General features: G+C 58.2%; 5 protein-coding genes across 5 annotated transcripts; 2 read left to right on the top strand and 3 right to left on the bottom strand.

The window, feature by feature from the left end:
- Positions 1 to 4,320: 4,320 nt before the first annotated feature.
- DCS_05663 (uncharacterized protein) lies at positions 4,321 to 5,467 on the bottom strand (the record flags this gene model as incomplete). The annotated part of the gene is made up of 2 exons (XM_040802965.1): positions 4,321 to 4,975; positions 5,211 to 5,467. The coding sequence occupies 2 exons, from the start codon at positions 5,465 to 5,467 to the stop codon at positions 4,321 to 4,323; spliced, it is 912 nt and encodes a 303-aa protein (XP_040657998.1).
- Positions 5,468 to 10,899: 5,432 nt separating this feature from the next.
- Positions 10,900 to 13,685, top strand: DCS_05664 (Transcription factor vib-1; the record flags this gene model as incomplete). The annotated part of the gene is made up of 4 exons (XM_040802966.1): positions 10,900 to 11,034; positions 11,186 to 12,450; positions 12,518 to 12,883; positions 12,950 to 13,685. The coding sequence occupies 4 exons, from the start codon at positions 10,900 to 10,902 to the stop codon at positions 13,683 to 13,685; spliced, it is 2,502 nt and encodes an 833-aa protein (XP_040657999.1).
- Positions 13,686 to 16,424: 2,739 nt separating this feature from the next.
- On the top strand, positions 16,425 to 17,701 carry DCS_05665 (alpha-methylacyl-CoA racemase; the record flags this gene model as incomplete). The annotated part of the gene is made up of 2 exons (XM_040802967.1): positions 16,425 to 16,488; positions 16,545 to 17,701. The coding sequence occupies 2 exons, from the start codon at positions 16,425 to 16,427 to the stop codon at positions 17,699 to 17,701; spliced, it is 1,221 nt and encodes a 406-aa protein (XP_040658000.1).
- Positions 17,702 to 18,128: 427 nt separating this feature from the next.
- On the bottom strand, positions 18,129 to 20,597 carry DCS_05666 (vacuolar sorting protein 1; the record flags this gene model as incomplete). Its single annotated transcript, XM_040802968.1, has 6 exons — positions 18,129 to 18,297; positions 18,360 to 18,444; positions 18,498 to 18,771; positions 18,830 to 20,216; positions 20,281 to 20,415; positions 20,479 to 20,597. The coding sequence occupies 6 exons, from the start codon at positions 20,595 to 20,597 to the stop codon at positions 18,129 to 18,131; spliced, it is 2,169 nt and encodes a 722-aa protein (XP_040658001.1).
- Positions 20,598 to 22,886: 2,289 nt separating this feature from the next.
- DCS_05667 (WD domain-containing protein) lies at positions 22,887 to 25,858 on the bottom strand (the record flags this gene model as incomplete). Its single annotated transcript, XM_040802969.1, has 4 exons — positions 22,887 to 23,120; positions 23,267 to 23,884; positions 23,980 to 24,383; positions 24,448 to 25,858. 4 exons carry the CDS (start codon positions 25,856 to 25,858, stop codon positions 22,887 to 22,889), a joined length of 2,667 nt encoding a protein of 888 aa, XP_040658002.1.
- Between the last annotated feature and the right edge of the window lie 913 nt (positions 25,859 to 26,771).

Here is a 26,771-nt window from a genome sequence, read left to right on the forward strand (position 1 = left end):
CAACCGACGGGTGTTCGCGTGACAGGTCAGCCCTTCTTCCCCTTGCCCAGCCGTCTCTCCATTCGACTGCGGACGGGAAAAGAGATACGGATGGGCCGTGGACACAACGCACATCTCGGCCCCTGTCGGCAGCGCTTGAATCTGCGCCATCTCCAGGTTGGTCCTGGATCACGAAGTGTGGACGTCGACTCGTGTGGTTGCCGACGGCCTGCGGGAGCATCCCCAAGGTGGCAAGTCCACAACTTTACGTCCTGGAAGTCTGCCGCGTGTGGTTGCGCTTGTGTTGTGGCGCATCGCTCGATGCTTGGGGCCGCGTCTCTTGGCATGAATGAAGGACTTCACTTACATGTACGATAATACACCTTGCTGTACCAGAACGAATGGGCAAGGTTCATCGGAACACGTACTCTGTCCATTCATCACATTGGCCATTGTCCCCGCCGAAAGTATTCGTTCGTCCTCTGGGTCAGTCAGAGGCTCTCCATCGCCTTGCGTTGTGCTCGCAGTCCCGTTCCTTCATCTGGCAGTGTGGGCGATACTGTATGACACGGAGTGCTCGTATAGTATTCATGCCGTTCATGTCAGCCTGACACCACAAATGTGGACTGTTACCCTCAGCTGTCGGTTTATTAATATGCGCAAATTCACACAACCACGAATTCGCCGGCGTTGGTGATCATGCCATCGGCCATCGAACAGCGAAGTAGGTGTACTTACTTGCCGCACAGGAATACCACCTCCCTGAACGTGTACTACTTGTACTTGTACGGGCATGCAAGGGAGTACATGTACGCCTCCTGCGTAGCATACTGACAGGCGTAAGTGCACTTGCAAGCGCCTAGGCGTGTCCCCCAAGTAGGTGTAGTTGCCCTGCAGTTGGTTGCCAGGGGTTTGCGCTTGCAGACAGACCCTAGAATGTTGGCCGACGGGATGGGTCTCGAAACATGAGAGCCACGCATCCAAAGCTGCAGGCTTGCAGCAGCGTTTACTCGGTATTAAAACATGGAAAGAATGCCTACCCCCAATCAGCAGGCTTGCCAAGTGGGAATGTGGGTAGCGGGGAGGAGGGAGACTTAATTACGCATGCACATGTACATGCAAGTTCATGCTCGGAGCGCGTTGTACACGAACTTGCAGCGATAAGAACTCGAAGGGTGAAGGCACTTCTCATGACGTGACCCCTGACTTGCTGCAAGTTGGTGCGGGAGTTGTCGGCCAACTTACCCCATGCTGGCCTCCACAACCAAACGAAGTCCACTACCATGAAGGTTCCTATTAGATAACTAGCCGTCGAGCGAGTGTGGGTGTAGGTGTACCTGCGGATAGCGGCTTGGACGAGTCAACAGCCTTGTACGGATACTTGAAGTATTTTGTCCACTTGCTGGCCAAGAACGTTGCGTGGGACAGAACGGAGTAGGAAGATCGCCATCGTGGAAGAGATACGGCCTCTTTGTCGACAAGTAACAACTCCTGGCCTGATAGGACGTCATAATTCATCCTTCATGAGCATATTCCGTCCGTACCGAGTAGTAACTTACAGTATATGGCCAAGTGCACATCGGCGTACGTGTACTCGTTACTTGGCGTGTCTGCGATTCAAATCCTGCGCCAGTCTCGTCGGGCCAAGCTCCATGACTCTGGTCCGACCGAAGTCAAACTGGTGAAAGAGCAGCGAAGGGAATGAGTGTGATGGAAGAAGACAAAAGTGTTGCAAATCAAGCTCGCCTGCCTGCTTTGGGACCAGGCCGCCAGCTTGCTCTTGCCAAACGAAACATGACCATGGAAGCAAGGCAGGCGCATCCAAGCACAACCAATATGTGCTCGGGAGTACAGATACTTGCCGTGCAAGTACAGCACATGTACGGAGCACGCCTGCGTAGGTACATGTACTTGGCAGACTTGCATGTACCTACTCGTACTCGGTACTGGAGGAAAGAATGCAGTACTTTCCTACTTGTAAGTAAGTAGGTACGGAGTGCTCCGTACTGTAGATGCAGCTGTACATGCACGAGTGTAGGGAGTACTTGCAGTATACATATGTGCATGTAGATGCTCATGTGCGGAGTACTTGCTTACATATTCATAGGTACTCCGCACAGTACTTGGTTGTACATGTCTGTAATGCCTACCAGGCACCGTGCAGCAAGTACTTACGTGCTTGTATTTCACTGTACTTGCAGCACCTGTAATTGCATGCACAAGTACTCCGTACTTACTCCGTAGTCGAGATCGATGAATTCACTGAAGCCCTGCCTTCCTTCCCTTCCTTTCGGAGGCTCGGAGATCATCGTCAAGGATAGGGGTGGCTGGTGGGGCCGCCGGCGAGACGACACTGGATCCAGCTTAGGGTCGTCGACACGGCCACCAGTTCGACCGAATTCTGGGCTTGCTGCGGATGACCAAGGGTACCTTTGTTAGCCCAGTCCGTTAGGCAGGGCTGGGCTGTGCACATGAAGGTACAAGTGAGTGTACATGTGAATGCACCCAAGACATGTGCTCCGCACAAGTACTGTACGTACTCCGTAGTTGAATGTGTACTGTAAGTAAGTACTGTAAGTAAGTACTGTAAGTAAGTACTGTAAGTAAGTACTGTAAGTAAGTACTGTAAGTAAGTACTGTAAGTAAGTACTGTAAGTAAGTACTGTAAGTAAGTACTGTAAGTAAGTACTGCAAGTACTCCGTACCTAGTAAGTACTGTAAGTAAGTACTGTAAGCAAGTACACAGGCACATGTTCGAGCGCGAGTACAAGTACGTACTCGTAATAAGTAGCCGTATTATACTGCTATTACTCGGCACGGAGTCGACGGCACAAGATGCATGTGGAGTGGCCGCATCGTCAGACTATCGCCGGTCCCTCGTTTCTGCAGAATCGAACCCTCGGGACCACGACATCGGGACAAGCGTGCCTTGGAAATTCAGTTCACTTGATGATTGCGTGATACTACCACGAGTCCCCCCCCCCAAAAAAAAATCACCGCTGCTGACCACCGTACCATGTGGTCAGGAGGGGGGGGTATCGCGGGAGAGAGTTGCGGCACTGCAGGACAGAGTGGCAGTGCGTATCAAGAGCCGCCCGCCTAGTGATGCCAACGGGAGGCCCCGTACGAATATGTCTCCACCTGGCCTTGGCTCTGGTGATGATACTATCGCGATTCTCTCCTGCCTGTGCGAGTGCTCAGGGCGAGGTGACTGGCATTTGTCCGCCGTGCGCGGGGGGGGACCTCTCGTCGCCCCCCCTCCGGGTCCTCTGACGATGGGGGCCAATTGGACGGCAGCGGCAGGGCAGGGCACAAGGCAAATAGTGTGTGCGTCCGAATGCAGGCGTGCATACATATCGACATGGTGGCCATATCGGACGTATTCCCACGCTTCATTAGCATGGTCAGCTCATGGATGGGGGAGGAGAAAATTGCAATCTCGGCCCCAAAGCCCCTCAACTTGTCAAAAAGTCCCTCTCGGCACACGCGGCCTGCGAGTACTCGCACTTTGTCGCCCTCGTAATTCGTCCGTTCAACTCGATACGGCGTGGCGCGCGTTAAATTTGCAGGGCCTGCGATGGGGGGTGCGCTGCCAGCAATGGTGCATGATGAAGGTGCGAGCACCGCCGTCGTGGGGTGAATGCATGTGTAGAGAGAGGTTTGTCGCAGAGAATACGGAGTGCATGGAGAGCATATTACATGTAGGTGTACGGAGTATCAGTACGCCGCACTGCCGTACAGTACAAGTACTGTAAGTAAGTACAACTACAGTGCCTGGAGTACTAGCTGTACAGTACATGCAGTACTCCGTACTAGGTACTGTAGCTGTACTTGTGTTCGTGCTCGTATAGGTACGTCCGCCCACCGGAGCGAGTCGGCGTGGGGCGCACAAAGTATCTCGCTGCATCGCTGTGGCATGTGCCAGTGCTCATACGACTACTCATCATTAGTACTAGGTAGATACTGTAGGTGCACTGTAAAGAGTGCTCGCAAGTACCTACTAGGTACCTAGTAGTAATACTGTACATGTGCAGTACTGTACGGAGAAAGAAGCACTTGTAATACAGGTGCTTCCTAAGTACTCCGTACTTGTCAAGACGCGCCACAACACCATGTTATATCGTACTGTACCAACTTACTTGCATGTACTTACGCTCAAGTACATGTACAGTACAAACATATGTAAAAGTCATTGCTTGTATTACTGTACTTGTGTGGACGAGCGGTGCTGGTGGTGTCACATCCTGGCCCGAGGATTATCACCGGGTCTGCGAGCAGGGCCAGACGGGAAGTAACCCATCCACACATCATCAGGAGCATCAGGAATGGAGGCGAGGCGCCTCAGTGGTCGTCCGTGCGGTGTGCTGCGAGATCGAGCAGAGTGGCCACCATCGAGCCCCTGGATGTTACATCGCAATAGGGGGGAATGTCCCGGTGTGGACGCGTTGCCAGGCGAAATGCAACTACCGCAAGATTGGCGGTGCCTGTCGACGGTCGCGTGCAGGCCCCCCCGGGGGCTTCGCAGTAGACTGCATCGCCGCACCAGATTTGGGGGTTAGCTTGGGGACGATGACGGCGAAATACGAGCCCGCCCTGCAGCGCCGCCGTGATGGCTGCCGCAGCAGAATCTGCAGGACGGCTGGACCGATGCAGCATGCTCGAGGCGGCAACGGGGTAGGCGGAGGCGGATGAACTGTGTCCTCCTGCTCGACGTTTTGCGTCGTGATCAAAGACCTCGAGGCCAGCCGGTCCGATACGAAGGCCAAGCTCCACGGAGAGGACAGGCGGCGAGGGTGATGTCGCCATCGTGATCAGGTTCCTTTGGTTTGCCTCCCGCATCTTGCCAGGAATCGTCAAAAATTCCATGATCCATCTCCGGAGGCTAGTCGAAGACAGGCAAGCGGTGGAACGGCGACTGGAGGATTTGGGCGACCTATCCCGTCCCCAGTCTTGCCAGTGGTCGTGGTGGATCTCATCACGGCGAGGATTCCGGATGCTACAGTGCGGTGTGGTCGATAAAGTTTCGAGGATGCGAGTGAGACCTGCAAGGGTGCCGTGCAGCAGATGAAGGCGTCTCTGCCCCGGGGGGATGCCAAGCCGTGGCAGCAAAGGATTCCTTCTCAAGGACGGACCATGACGACGAGCCCATGGGGGCTTCCGGCAGCGCAGAACACCGCACCTGTGCTCGCAAGCAAGTGCACGCAGCTGCGAGTGCGCTGCACTGCGCGTACGATTCATCACCTCGGTCACGGTCGAGCGAGCAGATTGTACCCCTCGCGTGCGCGCCGCAGTGACTCCGAAGCTGGAAGAGGATCGTCGCACAGCCGAGGTTCGAGGCTCGAAAGACGGGTAGCCTGACGGTGACATCAGGTGAGGTCGGAACACCCCCCGTTCGAAGGCACCGGGGTCTGTTGATTGTCAAAGGGTCGGCCGATGGCCGGCAGGTCATGCTCTCGCGTGCTTTGGCTGCCAAGTCGGAGCCATTCATGTACGGAAGACGCGGAGCGTTGAAGGCTGCGACAAGGGCGTTGATGGAGCATGATTCGACAAGCCGATGACGAGCACGGGAACGAACGATCGAAGAGCCGGGAAAGGGTCATGCAGCACGGAACAATGGTGGTGTTCACCACGATACGGAGTGCGCTCTGCGGTGATGCGATGCGATGCAATGCTGGTGCAACTTCGCGGGGTAGCCGCCTGCAGGTGTACATTTCCAGGCACGCACGTATTGGCCCCTGTGCTTCCGTACCGGTTTCCCTCACGCTTCAGCACAAGCATTCCACCGGGCAGGTGCGGACGGACGGAGTACGGAGTATTACAAGGGAACAGACCAGAATGTTCCAAGTGAGCACAACTACAGTGGTTGTACTCCGTACGTACGGAGTACTTGCTGTGGTTGATGTACAAGAGCAGTGGAAGTACCGGTACGTACATGTGTAGGTGAGCGGTTCATGTTACGCCGAGTACATGTACCAATGAGTTGGTGCACAAATACTCGTGCATGTACAAGTGCAAGTAATAATACACTTAGTTGTACATGTTCATGATGGGTTCGTGCTCGGAGCCCGTTCGTACTTGCCTACCTACGAAGTAGGTACCTGCCTTGCGGGGTCGAGCGGGCCCGTGGGAAAAGGGGCAGGGGTCGCCGCCGCCGCTGGTTCTTTCCTGCATCGTCGTGAACTAATCAATACCCATACCCTTTCGTGCTCGTTCCCTACAAGTACACCTCCTTGTGCAACATTCCAGCTGACATGGACCGCTCCATCAAATGCGCTCCCATGTTGCTGCATGGAGATGGATGTACAAGTCTGGTCTAGCGATTGTCCATTGAAATGCTGCATGGGGGTGGTTATGAACCAAGGTCCTCATGGACAACTGCGGATTCCCTTGGCTCGTGAATGAGACGAAATGCGCTCTCACACAGTGTTATTACATGCAAGTATTACAGTGCTTGCTGTACACTGCGCCTCAGAAACGGCACAGATGAGTGCTGTACAGTACATGTACTTGGCTGCTGGACGCCAGTGCCTACAAGGGGGTCCAACCCTTCTTCCCGCAAGTACGGGGCACATCGGAGTAGTATTAGCTGTTGGCACCCAACTGTACTTGTCATTACGGCACTATTACACCTACAGTATCTACATGCAAGTAGGTGTACTGTACTCTGCACTTGTTGTATTCCGTACTGTTCACCTAGATCCGGGGTAGGAGGAGAATGCTCGTAATGTGAACATACCGATTGGATACCTACCTAGTAGTTGTAAGTAGGTACGGAGTAGCTGCAGCAGGCATTACTTACTTGCCTCATGGAGTACCAGTACTTACTTGCATGCATGCACAGTACCTACGAGTTTGTACCTGGAGACACTTGCACGTACTTTGTTGTAAGTAGTAAGTACTCCGCAGTGGCAAGAAATTACGCCCAAGTGTACTCCGTACGTACTCATTTGAGCACTCACATGCAAGTACCAGGTAGGCACTACCAAGACTCCGAGGTAAGTATCTGTCTGGTGGACATCATGTCCAGGTGAGTGAGCAAAGACAACTCGGGGGCAGGTACAGGGACCACCCTGCTTACTAGCTCCCGAATCCTGACGGCGTCTCGCTTAGTGCCCGTGGCTCGCTGCTTACTTGCAATTACACCGTACCGTACCGTACTATTGTCCATGTACTGCACTCCGTACAAATAGCTGTGTTGTAAGTGAACCACAGCCAAGTATTGCACGTATTGGTTCGTTGTGCTCCGTACTAATGGCAACGCTTGGCTGTGGTATGCAGCTAGTGGAGCCACACCAATGCGCCTCATCGCGACAGGCGAGACCCTGTGCTTCCGCCGTTCCAGGGACGCTGCCCACCTGCTGGAAAGAACCCCAGTGAAGCAGCGTCGGCAATACCTACGTCGGTACCTGGTACCTCAGTATATCCGGGCTGACGCCTGCCGGCTTGCAACCAGGTGGTATTCAGATTCCTATCAGGTACGGATAGAGTAGCAGCAGCTCCAACGACGTCGTCCTGCGGGCCGATAGTCCTAGGTAGCAATGTGCCAGAAAGTCGGTTACTAGGTCTGCTCCACTGCATCAGCAAACCCCGAGATTCCGTTGCCCATTGCACTGAAAAGGGTGACAAAAAACATAGGGTCCGAAAGGGCATCGCTTGCTTCAGCTGTCATGACAAAATTGCTCGGCGTGTTGGTTCTGGCAGTTGCCCGACAGCTCTGTACATGTACAAGCTCGAGCACAAGCACGGGCGATGCAGGGTACTAGTACTTGGGCAAGTACAGTAGTAAGTACTAAGCTGCCTGCCGCCCGTAATACAGTAGAAAATACTATTGCAGTCATAGTACCTCTGAGTACTCCGTACAAGCACCATTAGTTGGCAGCAGGTCTACATGTGTACTAATGCAGACAGGCTGTTGATAGGCGCGTTCCTATGGTAAGAATCGACCAACGGCCGTTGGACTTGGACCCTTGTTGGCAACCGCGCGTGCACAAGTGCTGTATTATTACTTTGTACTTGCTCCGTTCTGCGGTCCGGCTGCACGCAAAAAGGCACCGCAACGAGTAGGAGCTCTCGCACATGAATCTAGGATCCAACCACCCTTGACGACACCTATGCAGACTAGCATCCCTGTCTCGTGGTCTTTGGAAGAAACGAAAGCTCATGGTGCGCATGTTTTCTTTGCCGGCCAGTGGGCTCTCTCGACAACCTCTCAGCCAGGTACATGTACGTACAGCGGCAACATGATGGTGTGCGCGTTCATGTACATGTACATGAATGGACTTGCAAGTAGCAGTTGTACGAGTGGTTGTCCTGGTATTACCGTTACTACAGCAAGTACCTAGTACCTAGTAGGCAATACCTACCTAGTGCAAGTATGCCGACGGATCAGTACAGTACTTACAGTACACCTTCTCGCACATGCACATGTACACGTACTTGTACACGCAAGTACTGTGCACCTCCGCGCCTGTCCTCGATGTTTTAGCTTCCTCTTTCGGCCGTCTGGTCAGGCTGCTCCGCAATTGTGACAATTGTCACGGGCTTCGATCCTGCGCCATCGCCAAACGACCTCTCCCCCCGGACCGTTCCCCCTTGTCTCGCAAATTAAGACATGCTAGGCAGCAGCAGCGAATCACGCACGCTCCAGCGAACCACCAGAAGGTTCAGCGAACGACTGGTCCTTGTCAGCCCGCTGGGGACGGACTGCCTTTGGAGACTCTGCCGTCCCCTGCTTGGTGGTGCTGCCCCGTCGTGGGGCTGGCTGCTGGCCTCGCTAGAAGTTCTCCAGGCCCCCAAGCCCCCCGGGCCCCCTCCCCCCCTCCGCCGATGCCTTCGTCTGTGCTTCCTTCCGTGTCGGCGATAGGAGAGATGGGGGCGATGGACTCGCTGCCCGTCAGCCCTCAGCCCTTCCAGTGCCGCCGCTAGTCCCAGACCCCGTCAACCTCCGGCCAGCCTCTCGCACCTACCAGGACCATCCACTGTGCTGTGCTAGCCTTTTTTTTTTGGGGGGGGGGGGGGCACTTTGCTCGGCTCGCCGAACGCACTGACACGGCCGAGGATGGAGCGAGCAAAGGACGAGAGCCAAAGGAAGACCTGCGGCGTTGCCTGCCTGCCTTGGCCTGGGTCTCGGACATTGGCCGCGCAGGCGAGCGTGCACTTGGGACGAGACAACCAAGCCGAGGCTTGGCCCAACTCTCGACACGCCTTGCTCGGGATTCTTTCGCTAGGAATTTGCACTTTTTGTTCCATGTCACAGCAGCATCCTGCGTGGCCTCACCTTTGTCAACCTTGGTGGCGGGAGCTCGTTTGGGAACCAAACAATTGGACTCGTTGCTTTTTCCTGCCTCTCCGCTCCCTGATCCTCATCCACCTCGCGACCCTCATCTTTCTCCTCTCAAATACCTATCCGGAATGCGGGCCTCAGACGGTCGGCCGGTGTGGCTTCGGAGTATTCTGCCATAACAGCCAAGTGGGCTGGTGGGGCTTGTTAAGTAAAGGACAATGCGGATATAGGGAGTGAAAGTACGGAGAAAGCACGGCGTACGCACAAGCACGGCGTACGCACAAGTACGGCGTACGCCCAAGTACGGAGTACAGTACTGTAAGTAAGAAGTACATGCAAGTACTGTACTTGGGGTGCGCAGTAAGTATAAGTAAGTGAGTAAGAAAGTACTCCGTACATTCTTACTGTACTTACGGAGTACTGCACACCTATTTCGTACAGTACTTACAACTACCTTCCGACAGTACAACTACCTACCGACAGTACAACTACCTACCGACAGTACTTGTACATGTACTGATACTGTACACCATTCATGTACGCCTACGGAGTAATACTGTATTACACCACGTTCACAAAAGTATGGAGGAACAAAGTATTACTGTACGCCCAAGTACGCGCCGAACACCGCTCGAAAATTGATTCTCCCTCCCCTCCCCCCCTCCTTCCTCGTCAACCCCCCCCCATTCGCTTCGAGTACGAGAACGAGTCCATGTACATGTACAAGCGCAGGTACGGAGAACATGTACAGCTTTGGGAAGGAACAGCTGGTAATGCTCCGCTGGTCCCTGCTTTGCCAGAACATGGAACGCGAGCGTGTCCCTTTCAAGTTTGCCTTTGTGTGCTGCTCCTCCACCACCTCTACCTGTCCAAAAGGATGCATCTCCATTCCGCTCCACCAACAAACCCCCTGCTTCTCTTCTTCCCCCTCCCCCCTCCCCCCCCGTCGTTTCAATCGACAAACCAGTCATGGGGTGTGTGGACGGTCCCTACCGAACGAGTAGTCGCTATTATTACTCGTGCTCTATTTTGGCATCCTTCAGCCATCCGCCCAAGCCACCACCACCTCGGCAGACTCGACCGGACTCGCCATGTCTCGTCACCGGTACATGGCCGGGGAACGTCAAATCACTCCTCGGCACACGGTTGGCTCGATGGAATATGGAATAGGATGCCACGGCATGGGTTGGGATGGTGATGACAGGGGGGTGTACCGAGACACGGCCTCTACCCTGCCCAACTGCGCTACATGTGCACTTACGAGTTCTCCAAAGGACCCCTCGAGCGATCTCGTGTACGGGTACGGCGTTCACGCACCCGTCCGCACGCTCGTTCGCGCTCGCAGGCCCGCCACCTGTGAATATCTCGCGCATCAAATGTCAACGGCAGTGCCCCCCCGCCCGTGCCGTCATCGCTGATCTCGCCCCCAACGCTTCGTCGTATCCGCCGCGTCGGCTCAGTTACTCTCTACGGTTCCCAACCTTGCGGCCGAGGACCGTTCGACTCGCCGATGCAGAGATCTGTCCGTCTCGGCGTCGGCTGAGGGTGTTGAAGCCCACACGTCTAAAGGGCCGAGGCATCGAGCAAGCAAGCAAGTCGACTCTTTCTCTCCTTTCTCGCAATGTCACCACGGTACCATGTGCACCTGCGTCCACATGTACCATGCGGATTGTTATGATGTATTGTCTGTTGATCCTGGAGTCCAGTGGCTCCATGCTCCTTCCAAGAACGGCCGCATGCACGCGGCTCACGCCTCCAGGCAGGTCGCCGATGTTAGTGTGTTAATAACGAATCCGTGTTAAGAATGTACGAGCACGACGGGTACGGAGCAAGTAAGTACGAGTACATTGCGATTCTGGGTCTCCCCGGGATGCGAGTGCAGTGTTCCTCGGAAGGAGGCGGCCCCATCACTGATACGCCTAGCTCCCGTTCCTGGATGTTAACACCGGCCAGGCCAGCGTATCCGCCCCCGGAAGAGTGCCGGGCCTTTTATCATACACGCCCCTCCAACATCTGCCGTCCTGGGGTGCCATCGGGATACAAGTACATACACCTGTCCGCGACCTTCAAGCTCGACCGTCGTCGTACTCGCACGCATCTTTCACATCGCCATCGTCCAAACTTTTCTTCTCCTCGACCCTGCCGCCACCGCCCGAGCCGAGCCGGACAGCAACGCTGACCGCCGAGAGTGTCGACGCAGACGCACGAGGCAAGCCTGATTTACTCTCTCCCCCGTCGTTGCTCGCCTCCAGAGGAAGCAGCTCCGTGCCCGGATATTTCGAACCGTCCTGGACAAGCCTGCAAGGACATGAGCTCGTGATGACCACCGCAGCGTACCCGGCCACCATGACGGAGTTGAGGGGAGATCTCGCGCACTCGAGCATGTGGTCCAACTACGGAGCCTCGACGCACTTGCCCAGCAGCCGGCTGGGGAGCGCCATGGACTCGAGCTTCCATGGCTCGTCGGCGGCGTCGTCGTCGCACGCCGCGGCTCGTCCCCGGAGTGGCCAAGTCGCCGTCGACCACCAGGCGTACCCGTACAGAGGGTACCCCCAGGACGAGTCGACGGCCTACGATCGTCACCCCAGCTTCCCGAGCCTCAAGAGAAGCTTCTCGCAAGCGGAACCGCCGGCCTACCAGGAGATCATCCAGGATCTCCGAGACGACGGCGCGAGGTTGACGGTGAACCAGGATCACAAGCTGCTGTCCTTCCGACGCGCGCAGGACAAGTCGACGGTCGTTGACCAGCAGGGCCGCGTCGTCCAGTTTGACCTCTCGGCCCAGCTGCACGGCATGTTCTTCCTGTCGGAGATGCCCTCGGGCGCCGGCGACGGCTCGACGACGTCGATGCAGCCCGAGCTCACGTGCTATCGCCGGAACCTGTTCCAGATCAGCGGCTCGCTGGTGATGCCGAGAGGCCAGCTGTCCGTCGTCAACGAGTCCAACGAGACGCTTCCCGTGACGAGCATGGAGGTGGCCATCTCCGCCATCGAGTCGGTTGATGGGAACCCGGTTCGTCTCATCGTCATCCCGTGGAAGACGCCGCCGCCGAACACGCCCGAGATCGCCCAGACGCCGGACCAGGAGCCCCCGGTCGTTCCGTTGATCCCCTTCCAGGACGACGGAGCCGACGCCGACGGGGACCTCGCCGTCTATCCCGTCGGCTGGCGTCGCCTTCAGTTTCGCATGTAAGTGACGAGAGGAAACGCCCCCTCCGACGACGGGCCCGACTCTGTCTGACCTGTTGACCTGCAGAGCGACGGCGAACAACGGCCGGAGGAAGGAGCTTCAGCAGCACTTCGTCCTGCACCTGAAGGTGAACGGCACCTTGGCGGACAATTCCAAGATTGTCATGGCCGAGTCGACGACGTCCCCCATCGTGGTGCGAGGCCGCAGCCCGCGGAACTTCCAGGCGCGAAAGGAGATCCCCCTGCTCGGCTCCAGCGCCGGCTCCAGGGGCCAGGCGCTGGTCGAAACGGGCCTCGGCGTCGTTGCGAGCGCCATGTCGGTCAAGCAAGACAAGGCGAGGTCGAGCATGGACATGCAGCAGGTGCCTCGCTCTTCCTTCACCTTCAGCCCCCCCAGGACCCAGGGCAGCACGCTGAGCTCCCTGCGATGCAAGTGAGTGCCACGCGTCGCCACCACCTCGTCCGTTGCGAGAGACGGCCGGCTGACAGGTCGCCGCAGCACGTATCCGTCGTGGAACGCCCAAGTTCACACGTCCAGCCCGGGGGCGTACTCGTCCACGTCGATGGGAGGAGACTCGTACCCCAAGATGCCGCTCTCCGGCGGCGCGGGCTTCGGCGGCGAGCCGCAGGAGCTGCCGCTGCAGTCGTCGATGGCGCCTTCGGTGGGCTTGCCCCTGGCGAGCAGCGAGCAGGCGCACGCGCCCCTGCGGTCGCAGTACGCGTACGCGCCGTCGGCCGCTCACTTGCCCGGCAGCAGCGTCACCATCAGCCCGACGGACAGCGCGTTGAGCATACCTCGTTACGTCGACAGCAACCCCAGACCGTCCAAGAGCCCCCGGCAAGCCGGCCACCAGTCGGTGCACAGCTCGGGTTCGGCCACCAACACGGACAGCTCGTCGGACTACCGCTACGGGTCCTACCGGACCTCGAACGCCGGCGGCAGCGACGTCTCGCAAGCCCCCAGCTACACGTCGGAGTCCTCGACGACGACGAACCCGCCGTCGAGGGAGTATTACCCCGCCCCGAGCACCTGGACGACGACGGCCTCGGAATCGAGCTCGAGCCCGGCGTACGCAAGCGCCGACGCGCGGCCGTACCCCTTCTCTCACGATTCGTACAAGGGCTCGGCGGCCATTCCGCATCTCAAGCACGAGTCGGCGTCCCCTACCGTCTACGGTGCAGGCCACCGTAGCTCGTTTGACACGATGAACAACTACTCGTGGAGCGCGGCATAAAGGGGGGGCCCTGCACCCTTGCCTGCACCTGCATGGCTTTGTACAACATCATTCTTGCTTATTTTCTTCTTCACGGCCATGACTAGGGACCTATCTCATCATTGCCGCCGGCAGAGGGGGACGAACCCGCCAAGATGGGAGGCTCGGCAGGCACGTCTTGCGAGCCGCATCTTGCGTCCATTGTGCCGTGGCAGCAGCGGGACCGATGGGCCGGCGACTGGAATGTAAATGCTGTGCTGGGTGGATCGATGGCCCCTTGGCAAGGATGTCTGCAGGCTGGCCTTGGCTTGCGGCGGGCAGCTGGGCAGCCTCCGAGGCGAGGACGACCAACCGACAGCCGATGTGCCGGCGCAGGAAGATTTGCCTTGGCCGCTCGTCTCCAGCACACATTTCACCGTCGACTTGGCTGCGCTCTGCGACGACGCCGATGAATCGGCATTGGCCGGCCGGTGCTTGATCCGAACGCGGAACCATGGGCCTCTTTACATGTTACGGGGACGATGCTGTCTCGGCCCCGGTCCTATCTTCTCACTTCTCATCTTTACACACTACGATTATGCAAGCGGTTTATGGAAGGAAAACGGAGGAAACTTGTCGTCGTTTCACATCTTGGGCTCACCCACATAACCCACACGGACTCGGCGGGAGCCTGGGCCCCTGCTCCCCATATCTACAACTACTTACACGCCCTACTTGCAGTACATGCTTATCCTCAGGTGTACAAGCATGTAAGTAGGAGGGACCCGCAGCAGGCGGAGGAGCTCGCCGTTCGGAGGTTCCACCATCGAGGAAGGGCCTCAAGGGTTTTCGATGAAGTCGGGCAAATGGCGTGAGGTGGGGGTGGGGGGCTGAGTGCTTGAGGACGACAGATAAGCCGAGTGCGTGTGGCACGATTGACGAGACATTGGCAATTTGACGATGACGGGCGCGCTTTTTTATCACCATTCTTTCTTCGCTTGGGCGGATCAGTCGTTGAATCAATCAATCTATGGAATGAATGTACAGTACGACTAGGCGAGGCGGCAGGGCACTTACAGCACGGCACGGTGATGAGGAACTTTTTTCACTTTTTGATCTTTCTCCCCCACTCTACAGTACCCGCGTGTGCATGTGCATGTGCACTTGGACCGTTCACCTTGCATTGCACTCCGTACGTGTACTTACATGAAGGGTTATATCGAAAGGAGTTGGGATGCGGCCTTTCGCGAAGTTCATCTTTGGCTTGCAGCAATATCCGCTCACAACGTACAGTATGGCTTCCCGTCACAGCACGAACCCTAGCTACAGACACCACGAGTGCTGTAGTGAAGTGACGTGAGCTGTCATGAGGATTTGTCCACCGTCATCTAGTTGAACGCACAGCTTCGAGGGTGGCGACGTATCGAGACTCATACTCGTACAGCAAGTACAGCACAGCACAGTACTACATGCATTACAGCACTTCCACCTGCAGACCTGAGGCCAAGACGGCTCGTGCCATGGATCCTCTTCTCTACCACCCACTCCGCATTCCTTGGCGTATCTTTCGCCGTCTGGTTCGTCGTCTGGTTCGTCATCATCGGTCCTTGACCTGAGTGACTCTCCCCGGGCGAGCGCTCGGGACAAAGTACTGTAATACAGTACTGTAATACAGCACCGTTATACATGCAAGTACATGCAAGTGTGCTCCGTACAGCAAGGACAATGCATGCATATACTGGTATATGCAAGTACAGAGTATCCCTGGTATTACTTGTACTTACAGTACAGCAGGTACCTGCTTGGCTTCAAGAGTACATTAAGTAAGTACATGCTAGTACATGTACCCCCAAGCAGGCGTAAGCAGGCCAAGATGACCAGAGCAGGTCCAGGAGCAGGAACGGGGTCGGGGCAGGTGACACTTGCCTCCGCGATCCGCACCCCGCACGCAGGCTCCTCTTTTAATTTCCGAGTGACGGTGGGATGAATGATTCGAATCCTCAGTCGTACGAGTTCATGTACTTATATGTACTTGCGTGTACACGTAAAGTCCGGAGTACTGCACTGTACTTACACCTATTACTTACCTACCAATATCGGGTACTGTTATCGCCAACTGCAGCACAGTACAAGCGTTTGGTGTACATGTGCATGGAAGTGCATGGAAGTGCACTACGGAATACACGGTACGGAGTACTACGTACAAGATACAGTCATACAGTGCTTAGAACACTACTGGTACTGTCGGTGAGCAAGTAATACCTGTACCGAACACACACAAGTTCACATCAATTTCATGGTCAAAGTGCATCACCTCGATCTTCGGCTTGGCCAGTGGCCACGGCAAGACCAGCGTACAGGAGCAAGGTTCGAAACAAGAACGACAAAGAGTTGTCGTTGAAGGCTTCATTTGACAGACAGGGAGCCTTTCAACGCGGTGCCGCTGGCTCATGAGATCCATCCATCCACCGAGTGAGACACATCAGCCGAGCCGAGGCGCCAGCGCTATGGCATCCCAACCAACCGAGCTCGAACCGCAGACGACGTCACTTTTCCGCATTCACCCACTTGTACGCAACTCGAGTCTGCTGCTCGCGACCCAGACGGACGTGTGACCACAGCTGCCGCATCCGTTTGCTCGTCATTGCATCGTCTCGTCTAGCTGCATCTCACCCAGATGATTGACCTCTCGCATCCATGACACATTGTGCTGGTCGATCTTGAGATCCTCCGCCAGAAGATCCTCCGTCTCGGAACGGTCAGGCAGTTGTGCGACACAGCATGGCGACCGGGCCTCCTCCTCTCAGGGGCATCAAGGTCGTCGAGTTTGCCGGCCTGGCACCAGGTACTCATGCCATCAGCGGCCCGCCTGCCATAGCTTCGCTGACTCGTCGGGTCCAGGTCCCTTTGCGGGTCTTCTCCTCGCCGACGCTGGTGCGACGGTTCTCCGCATCGATCGCCCGCCGGCTGATGTCGTGTCCCCGCCGGCGCAGGACATGCTCACGAGGCACAAGGCCTCCGTCGCCGTCGACATCAAGTCACCGCGGGGCGCGGCGCTCATCCGAGAGCTCGTCGCCCGGGACGTCGATGTCCTGATCGACCCCTTTCGACCCGGCGTCCTCGAGAAGGCCGGTCTTGGGCCCGACGTCCTGCTTGAGCGGAACCCGCGGCTCATCTACGGCCGCTTGACGGGCTTCCGCAGAGACGGCCGGTACCGCGACATGGCCGGCCACGACATCAACTACCTCGCCGTCTCCGGCGCCCTCGGCCTTCTCGGCAGGGAGGCCGACACGCCGCACCCGCCGGCGAACTTGCTGGCCGACTTCGCCGGCGGCGGCGCCACGCTCTTCCAGGCCATCCTGCTCGCCTTGCTCTCCCGCCAGACCACCGGCCGCGGACAGGTGGTCGAGGCCAACATGGTCGACGGCGCCAGCTACCTGGCCACCTTTCCGCGTCTCCTGCTCAAGACGCCCCTCGGCAGCCGTGGGCGTGGACGGAACCTTCTCGACGGCGGCTGCCCTTACTACGATACGTACGCCACCAAGGATGGCAAGTACATGTCGGTCGGCGCCCTCGAACCGCCCTTCTTCGACGCCCTGGTAAACGGCCTCGGCCTCGGCGGTCGCGGTTGGGAGCACAGGCGCTACGACCCGGACGAGTGGCCCGAGCTGCGTCGCGCCTTCGTCGATGCCTTCCGTCGCAAGACCCGCACCGAGTGGGAGCTCGTCTTCGACGGCACCGATGCCTGTTGCCTCCCCGTCCTCGACTATCACGAGCTCGAAACGGACCCGGCGCGAGAGGGCGACCAGAGACCGGCGGTGACGCTGCGCAAAACGCCCTGCCTCGCCATCAAGCGGCTGGGCCATGACGCTCCCGGCGACCCCGCCACGTACGGGCAAGGCCCCGGTGTCGAGGGAGACGGCTATACCGGTGCCGCCTTGGCACCTGGCGACGGTGCCGAAGCCGTGCTCGCAAGCTGGCTGGGCTGGACACGAGGGAGGGAATATGTCGTGTCCGGGGGTGCCTTTGCCTTGAACAAAGCTGCTCCCAGGTTATGACCGAAAATGTGCACATCGACACCGTGTGACACGTATTGCCTCCAGCTCGAGGTCTTCTTGGCTCCAAGTGATCCGTCACGCGGTCCTTGCGTCCTTCCGACACGCACGCGATACCAGCACGTCTCGCCCGGCAATCGAGTAAATCGCTTCTCCTTCTAACGACTATCTGCTTAAACGCGCGATACAAAGTCATGCGCCTGCGGCGCACCTCCCGAATCAATCCCCCTGTATGTGCATGCCCAACCCTGCTGCAGCAGGTCGACATCTAGCTTTCTGCGCGAAAAAAAACAATACTTGATCTCCTGTTCTAAACCCTGTAACCCTCGCGCGTGGTATCGAAAAGGATACGGGTGAGAGCCTCCAGGCCGGCCGCCCACCCCCTCCCGCCTGGGATCCGGCAGCTTCTCCAGATCCGAGAATGCTTCTATTACTGGACTTGGCTGACAATCTCACTGGCCTTGCCGAGCGACTCGACCATCTGCTGGCACTCCTTCCGCCTGCGGATGGTGAAATCACTCTCCTTCAGCAAATCGTCAAGCGTGTCCGTTCGGTACATGTTCTCGAGCAACTCGCGTTGCATTTCATCCTTGGTGAACCTGCCAATGTCCGTCAGCGATGCTACAATACCGTGCGCGGGGCCCGACGGGGTCGGACATACTGGACAAGGGTAAGCATGATGGCCTTGGGAACCATGTCGATCATGGTGCGTCGGACAATGTTGTAGTAGGAGGAGATGAGCAGCTCTGCGACCAGTCATTAGCCTAGGCCAAGGATGAGACCTCGACGGAGCACGCACTGATGACTTCCACCTCGATGTTCTCACGCTCGGAGAGGTTGCCGGAAGCCTTGAGGGTCGGCGGCGGAGCTTCCATGGCGGCCGCCTTCTTCTTGTTCTTGGCCGCGAAGAAGCTGCCGAAGAAGCCCCCGTTTCCGATGCTGTCTATCTCGGGAACCGAGGGGCTCGTGGTCCTGGCTGGCGGGGCGGCCGCGTGCGGAAGGGGTTTGCCCGTCTTCGGATCGACCTGCACCGGCTTCGACGGGTTGTGACGCTCGTTGACAATGGCCATGGCCTCGACGCGCACGTTAGCGACATTTCCGTCAACCTGCAAATGGCGGATCCAGACTTACCCGGTGTCCGTTCAGGAAGTCGGGGTGGCCCGTGTTGACGTAGCAAGCCTCCATGGAGACGAGATCCCTGACGAGCTTGTTCGTGGGCTCCATGGCCTTCTTGAAGAAGGCGATGACGACGCCGTGCATCTTCTCCTTCAGCGAAGGGTACCGACGATAGAGCTGCTTGCCGAGAAGCTGGGACAGTATCCGCACCAGCTCGTCGTAGACGAGCGAGACGCACTTCAAGCTCGGGTCCTCGAGGCGCTTGATCTGCTGCTTGACGATCAGCTCAAAGGCCGTGGTGCCGACAAACAGCGCAGGCGAGGAGCCCGACGAGTTGTAGAGGATGGTGCGGATGTCGACATCCTTGACGACGTCGAAGGGATCGATGGCCTTGACGCCGTTGGAATACAGCTCGTGGAAGACGAAGCTGATGCGGGCACCGCCGGAAAGCTCCGTGCTGGAGAGCTCCGTGTTGTTGCCGTCGAGCACGGTGCGCCACTCGTTGGTGAACTCGGTGATGATGTTCAGCACAATGTTCGCGCTGTTGCCCAGCATCGACGGGCCGAGGCTTTCGAGCTCCGTGGTGTACTTCTGCAGCGAGCTCGAGATGCGGGCCTTGATGTCCGGGAGCGTCTGCTTGATGTGCATCATGAGGATGAGGTTGAGCTTCCGCGCGAGGTACGGGGTTCCGCAGTAGGAGCTCTTGTTCCGGTAGGCCTTGTGGTTGTCGAAGAAGCTCTTCTCGGCGTCGAGGGCGGCCTGGATGGCCTTCTTGTTATCGATGTCGCGCTGGCCACGGTTGACGACGGGGACGTACCCCAACCGCAGGGGGATGACGCGGTTGGAGAGGATGTCGATGACGTCGGTTCCCTCGTCCATCAAGTCCACCTTGGTGAGGACGCCGATGGTCCTCTGGCCCTCGGGATCGACCTCGCGGGCGAGCTTCAAGCCGTCCGAGTTGGCCAGGTCAATGTTGGCGGCCGTGACGGCGAGCACGATGGCGTTGGATTTGCCAATGTACTTGAGGACCATCTCGCGGATCTGCCGCTCGATGTCGCGCGGCTGGTCTCCGACGGGCACCTTGGTCAGGCCGGGCAGGTCGACGAGGGTCAGGGTGAGGACGTTGGGGGAGTAGATGCGCAGGTTGATGGGCGCCGGAGAGATGCCGGCGTTCTTGCCCACCTTGGCGTCCGTCTCGCGGGCGATCTCGTCTCGGATCTTGTGGAAATCATGGAACTTTTGGCCGGGTATGTGGAGGAACTCTCCCCACTCGTCCACGTTGGCAGCCTTGTCGTTGGCCGTGGAGATGTCATCCTGCTTGACGCCGTTGGCCTGGGGCGGGCGGTTGATGAGCTGCAGGACGAGCGGACGTCGGGTGCAGATGCCGGCACCTCGCGGCAGGCTGCGTCGAGCAACGTCAGCTCACGGCGCCTCTCTCGCCGAGGAGCGGATTGCGGGCCACTCACAAGTCACGGCCGACGATGTTTTCCAGCACCGAGCTCTTTCCGCTGGACTGGCTGCCGACGACGGCGATTTGCGGCAGGTCGATGGGGTTGTTGACGCCGACGGTGGCGAAGACGTCCTGGAGCTTGTTGACGAGCCTGCGGCCGCGGCGTTAGCGTGCCCCCTCGGGCCCGTTTCCTTGATGACGAGGAGGAGCATACTGGATGAGGGCGGGATCCGAGATGCCGCCCGGCGTGGCCAGGCTGTTCGGGTTTAGGGTCATGGCGTCGGTCGACGACGTGCTCTTTCTGCGGGCGGATTCTGACGAAACTCGACTCATGGGGACAGCTTACGACCGGCGTGACGGCGCAGGACGATGACCGCGGTGGATTGTGGTGTTTTCCTCGGTCGTACGACGACGAGTTGCGAGGGGGGCCGGACGAGGAAGGGGTCCGTCGTTTGCACTCGCGCGAACGGGTCGTGGGTGAGAATCTCCTGAACCAGGCTCGCGAGCAAGGCGGTCTCGCTTCGGAGGAGCAGGAGGAGCAAGGGGAGCACGATTGCGGGCGCTTTCTGGACGAATCGTTCCTCTCGATGCGGAACGGGGAGGTGGGATGGCGATGAGGAGCGAGAGCGTGATGCAGCTGGAAGGGGTTGCTTGTGATGTTTCGTTGTTTACGAGCAACCAAGGTCATGAATCTGGCTCGCTGGATGCCATTTGGCCATGTGCTTCACGAGCCCAAGCGTGGCGCTAAAAGTTGCGTCGCTGCCCGGGGTGGGTATCGACAAGCCACAGGTGGCGGAACCCCCCCCCGCTGCCCGCCGGCAGATGATTGGTCGGGCCAGCTCCTGGCTGGGGCGTTGCCTCGTTGAACAAAGGACGTTGACTCGCTCGCTAGCAGCTTTCCTACGGAGCCTCGGAGGACGAGTACGGGTACTGGTACGGAGGAAGGGTACAAGTAAAGAGCACAGAATACAGGTTCCTTGCCTTGGGGAGTACTCCGTACTACATCTACGTACGCTGTAAGTACGGAACGTGTGCTTGATGTACATGCACGTGGCGATACGGAAAGCTTCCAAGTACTATCCGTAGGCGTTGTGGATGATGTATCAGCACATGTACAAGTACAAGTACTGGTGTCTAACACTGGAGTAGAGCACTGTAGAGTACTGTATACCTAGGTAGTAGTAGAGTCAGTTGTAGTAGTAGAGTCAGCTAACAAAAATGACGATTCAGTTTTTGTAGCGCTACTCCTACAAATTGAATCGACATTTTTGCCATCCCACTGTACTGTACCTAGTAGGTAGAGTAGAGTTCTGTAGAGTACTGTACTGAGTACTAGTAAGTAGTAGAGTGCTGTAGAGTACTGAGTACTAGTAAGTAGTACAGTGCTGTAGAGTACTGCAGAGTACTGAGTACTAGTAAGTAGTAGAGTGCTGTAGAGTATTACTGCAGAGCACTGTATTGTACATCTACTGCAGGTAGTGTCCTTGCACTCCGTATGTGTACTATTATACCTCGATCTCGATTAGTTGGTGCCTGGAACTCCTTGCTCTGCCACTTACAGCGCATCCGCCAATGCACTGCCATTTCCCTATCGCGGATGCCTGGCAGAGGCAGACAACGAGCTGACGAGGCGGGACTCTGTGCAAGGCAACTGCATCAGGCATGTTTCGTACGTCGACGACGGGTTGACGTGCCTGCTTAGTACTTGCTTATTGCAAAGTCCTTGGCCCCCAGAGAGCGCTCGCCAGTCGCCGCTCGAGAAGAAGACACGGCGTGAGACAGACTGCGCTGCCCCGTTGATGTCCTTGGGCCAGCCCATCTGACGACGTGATGGAACGCTGAAGTGGAAGCCCAGCGACGGTTTTCCCTTTGGCGAGATGGCAAATCCCATCGATCAACCGTGGTGGGAGATGGTGGGTGATGGTGGGTGATGGTGGGTGATGGTGGGTGGTGGTGGGTGATGGTGGTGATGGTGGGTGATGGTGGTGATGGTGGGTGATGGTGGTGATGGTGGGTGATGGTGGTGATGGTGGGTGATGGTGGTGATGGTGGGTGATGGTGGTGATGGTGGGTGATGGTGGTGATGGTGGGTGATGGTGGTGATGGTGGGTGGTGGTGGTAGGTCCAGAGTTCCGAGAAGCAGGTAGCACTGCCAGGCTGGCCCCAATACTCATGCAGGATGCCGTCGTTCGTCGGTCGTGCCTCAAACTATTTCGTAGTGAGCCTTCTTACGCTGCGTCCGACTAGTACGCCGAGTCGAAACCGGTCATGCTGTTGTAGCCGGGTGCAAGGACAACAGTGCGATGCCATTGTAGAGTGCGGTACGGATACTCTTAGTAGTACCAAATACGCTTCTAACTGGAGCATCCCGCTCGGGACGAATCTGACATGCCGTCTACATAAATGGATGCCAACGCTGCAACACCAGAAAGAGACCGACCCAAGAGGCCGAAACACAAGACGATAGAAAAAAATGCGTCGAAAAAAGAATGGCCGACAGGAAAGAAGCAGTCGAGTCGCTTGGGACTTGATATCAGTAAACCCCACGCTTGGCCAGAACCTCTTGAGGGTAAACGATCGATCCCTTGTAACTTCACCTCTATCCCAGAACCTCCATGTCGTCTAATCCTCGTCTTCGGTCTCATCCTCGTCCCCGTCCCCGTCCCCGTCCCCGTCCTCGTCGTACGCGTCCCCGTACCCGTACCCTTCGTACCCGTCCCCGTCGTACCCGGCCCCGTCCTCATACGAGTAGTTGCTGAAGCTGGCGACGGTGACGCAAACACTCTCGTCCTCACCGTCGTCGCCTTCGTCGTCGCCTTCGTCATTGCCGTCGACTTCGGCGGCGTCGGCGGCGTCCTAAGCTTCGTCGTGCGATTTCCTCCATCGGCTAGGTGTCAATCTCGACCGCAGATCAAGCATCCGAGCCTCGTTCGTCCAACTGTACGCGCCATCGACGGTTAGCCCTGCCCCGTCCACGGCCGACTCGGCACTCACATCTTGACACGGCCGTCGTCTCCGCATGAAGCCAGCATGCAAGGATCCGTCGGGTTCCACGTCGCCGCGTTGCACCGCGGCATGTGCGCGTGCAGCCTCTCGACCGGCACCCCCGTCGTCTTGTGCCAGATGAACAGGTTGCCGTCCTCGCTCCCGCTGACAACGAAGCTCTCGTTGGCGCCGCCAAAGGCGCTCCTGATCAGGTACTCGCCCCCCGTGTGGCCGACGAACTTCTGGACCGAGTTTCTCGTCACGAGGTCGATGAGGAGCGCCTCGTTGTCCTGCTTGTTGACGAGGAGATGGCGCGAGTCCTGGCTGATGCTCACCGACGTCGGCCGCACGCCCACGTCCAAATTGAACTCGAGCTCGCGCGAGCGGCCGTTGTAGACGTGAATGGTGCAGATGTCGTCGACGGCCACGAGCCAGCGGCCGTCGGCGGAGCCGCATATGTCCTGGATCCGATGCTTCTTGCCCCATTCGAGCATGGTATCGTCGTGCACCTGATAAGTGCAGAGGCTGTGATTCTTGTCAAGGGTGCCGAGGACAAAGGACGCGCTGTCGGCTGCCCAAACGCAGCCGCTGACCGGCTCGTCAAACCTTCTAATCTTCTTGAGCAAGGAACCTGTCTGCGAGCGGCGAGGCAAAGGGAAGAATTGTCAGCCGAGCGGACCTAGCCGGCGGACGAGAGGCCGGGGGCGGGGGAGGCGATTTGGCCGCTCACCTTGACATCCCAGAGGCGCGCAAGCTTGTCCTGCGAGCACGTCACAATCAGCGCGTCGTCCGGGCTCCACGCGAGGTTGCCGACGCCCATCTCGTGATCCGCGAGGCTGCCGACGACGGCAAAGGTGTTCGTGTCCCAGATGACGACGTTGTCCAGGCTTCCGCTGGCGGCCAGCCTGGACCCGTCGTGCGAAAATTGCACCTGCCACACCTCTCCGCCGAGGTCGGTCAGCTCGAGGGCCGCGACGCTGGGGAACTTCTGCCGGTTGCAGAAGTGGTCCGAGTAGAGCGACGGCGGCGTGGCGGCCGTGTGGTAGAGGCAGGTGTCGATCTGTCTCTGCTTCACCTGCTCGAGGAGGACGGCGAGCCGGCTCTCGGGCAGCATGACCGAGGGAGAGATGAATCCTGCAAGGCATGTCAGGGACGCGCGGGGCGAGGCGGCGACGAGCATGACCGGCTGCCGACTCACGAGACAATTCCGACAGCAGCTGCTTGCGTGACAGCCCTTGGGCGCCGTCCCACTGGGCCTTTGCCATGAGATCCTTGGCCGAGGTGCACATGAGCAGGCTCGACAGGAAGTGCAGCTTGTCCGTGTCCTGGTAGAGCGGCGTCAACTCGCCCCGCAGAACGACGAGGGCGCGGCCCATCTCTCTCTCCTCCAGCAGCTCGAGGAACTTTTGCTGCCGTAGCCAGAATTTCATCAGGTCCCGATCGGCGGCGGCGGCGAGGACGAGACCGTTTCCGTTTCCGTTGCCGCCGCCGCTCCCGCCTCCTTGACTCGCCGCCGCCGCCGACGACTCGGCCAAGGCAGCGCCGGCCAGCAGCTCCTCGGCCTCGGCCCAGGAGCCGGCGAGGACGGCGGAGCGGAAGGCGGAGACGGTGTGGCTCTCCAGGCTGTAGCCGCTGTCCCGGCTGACGCTCTCGGCCGCCGCCTGGTATCCCATGTCGGAGAGCGCCTGGATCAGGATCCTCGTGACCTCTTCGCGGTTGTGGCCGAAGTAGGTCGTCGCCGCGGTCCTCTCGCCATTCGAGGATCCGTTCGTCGTCAGCGATAGCTTGCGGGCTCCGTTAGTGACGCCGTTGGGCGATGCCGTCGTCGATCCGTTGGACCGGGGTGCGGCGCTGCCGTTCGAGTGGCCGGTTTCGCTGCCGTCGACCAACATGACAATGCTATCACGTCTTCTTCGCTTAGGAGGGTGCTCGGCAGCGGCTCCGGCGGATGAGGAGTCGGCGTCGGCGTCGGCGTCGGCGTCGGCGAATGAGGCTACCGACTCTCCCTGCGGCTGGGAGCCCGAGGACCGCCGTCGTCGGCCCAAGACTTGGGGCGCGGGGGTCGAGGCTTCGGGAGCTCTGGCTGCGGAAGATGCTATGTTCGCAACGGCCGAGGCTCCTGACGAGGCTCCTCGATCGCGGACTCGTCGTGGCGTCGTGGGGGTTGGTGCTGAGATGGCTGTGCTGAGAGGTGCTGGGTCGGGGGGCGGGGTGGATGGGTGGTCGGAGGCGTCGAGGGGGGAACGAGGATGGCGAACTTGGTCCACGACGACCTCTCCGCGGCCGGGAACCGCGGTAGGAGCGGGAGCGGGATCGAGGTTGGCCAGGGAGGCAGCTCCGGGTCGGCCGTGGCAGGACGGTGGCGGGACCGGGCGGAGGGCGAGGGGGGGGAGGCAACGCGGCGGGCGGATTGAAGGAGCCGCCGATGGGCCCGACAGACTGGCGTTGCTGTCTCGAGGTCGTAGGATGATGAAGGTGCCGGTGAGCTGCAAGGTGGACGTTGCTCTCTGCGAGGAAGCGGGACGACGACTGCACACGTGAAGTAGGCTCGCCGGTCCCTTGGGCACTGGTTCTGGCCGGCCACCAAACCAAGTACTTATAGGGCCCATGTACTGTACCAATGGCGGTGACGTCGGCTGCGCGGGTGGTGGAGCGGTACGGACGAGTTACTCATGCACCTGCTGGTACTTGTAACCTGTTAGCAGCACGAATGTGCTGCACCTACTAACTAAGAGCATGACTGTAGCAGGTACCGAGCTGCATGTACCATTACCTGCCAGGCTACCACCAAGGTGCTAGGTACCGAGTAGCTGCAGTACAGTAAGTACTTACATCGACGCCTACACCCACTGCTTGTGGTTACCTACCTAGTAGGTACCTAGTAGTACCTAGTACCAAGTACGGAGTACACTACAGTACATCTACTTGCAGTACGTAAGTGCACTATACTGGTGCGGGAGCGTACTGTATCTACACTACAGTAAACCACCCACCAGTCTCCCACCACCACATTCATTCACCACCACATTCATTCACCAACCTCCATCTCCAACCACGGTCGACGAGACGCGACGGCAACGCTGCCGACTAGATACAAACGCTGCTTGGGCCTGCGCTCGGCTCGTTCAGCGAGGCCAGCAGCGCATCGTATGCGTCGAATACGCACCAAAAATGTGCAGAGATTGTATCCATTTGACCGTCGTACGTGTACTTTGTAAGCGGACAAGTAGGGTTCGCCCCAAGGATCGTGGCCAATCTGAATGCCGCACCGCAGGGACCGATTCAGCAGGCAGTCCTGGCTGCTGTGATGGACGTGCCAACAATTCTGGTTCATTGGACCTCGAAGACAATGGTGAACCGACCTTTCTCTGTACGTCTGCCTTGACTGTGATTCCACCAGGGAAACGACAACATTCCGAGTCGTGTCGGATTTAGACGTGTGGCCCTCTTTCCCAACGCATTTCCGACGCCGTCGTATGCCGGCATGACCAAGGGATGTGGTATGAGAAATGTTTGTGTTGG

This window comes from Drechmeria coniospora, chromosome 02 (genome assembly GCF_001625195.1).
Source record: "Drechmeria coniospora strain ARSEF 6962 chromosome 02, whole genome shotgun sequence".
Lineage (NCBI taxonomy): Eukaryota > Fungi > Ascomycota > Sordariomycetes > Hypocreales > Ophiocordycipitaceae > Drechmeria > Drechmeria coniospora.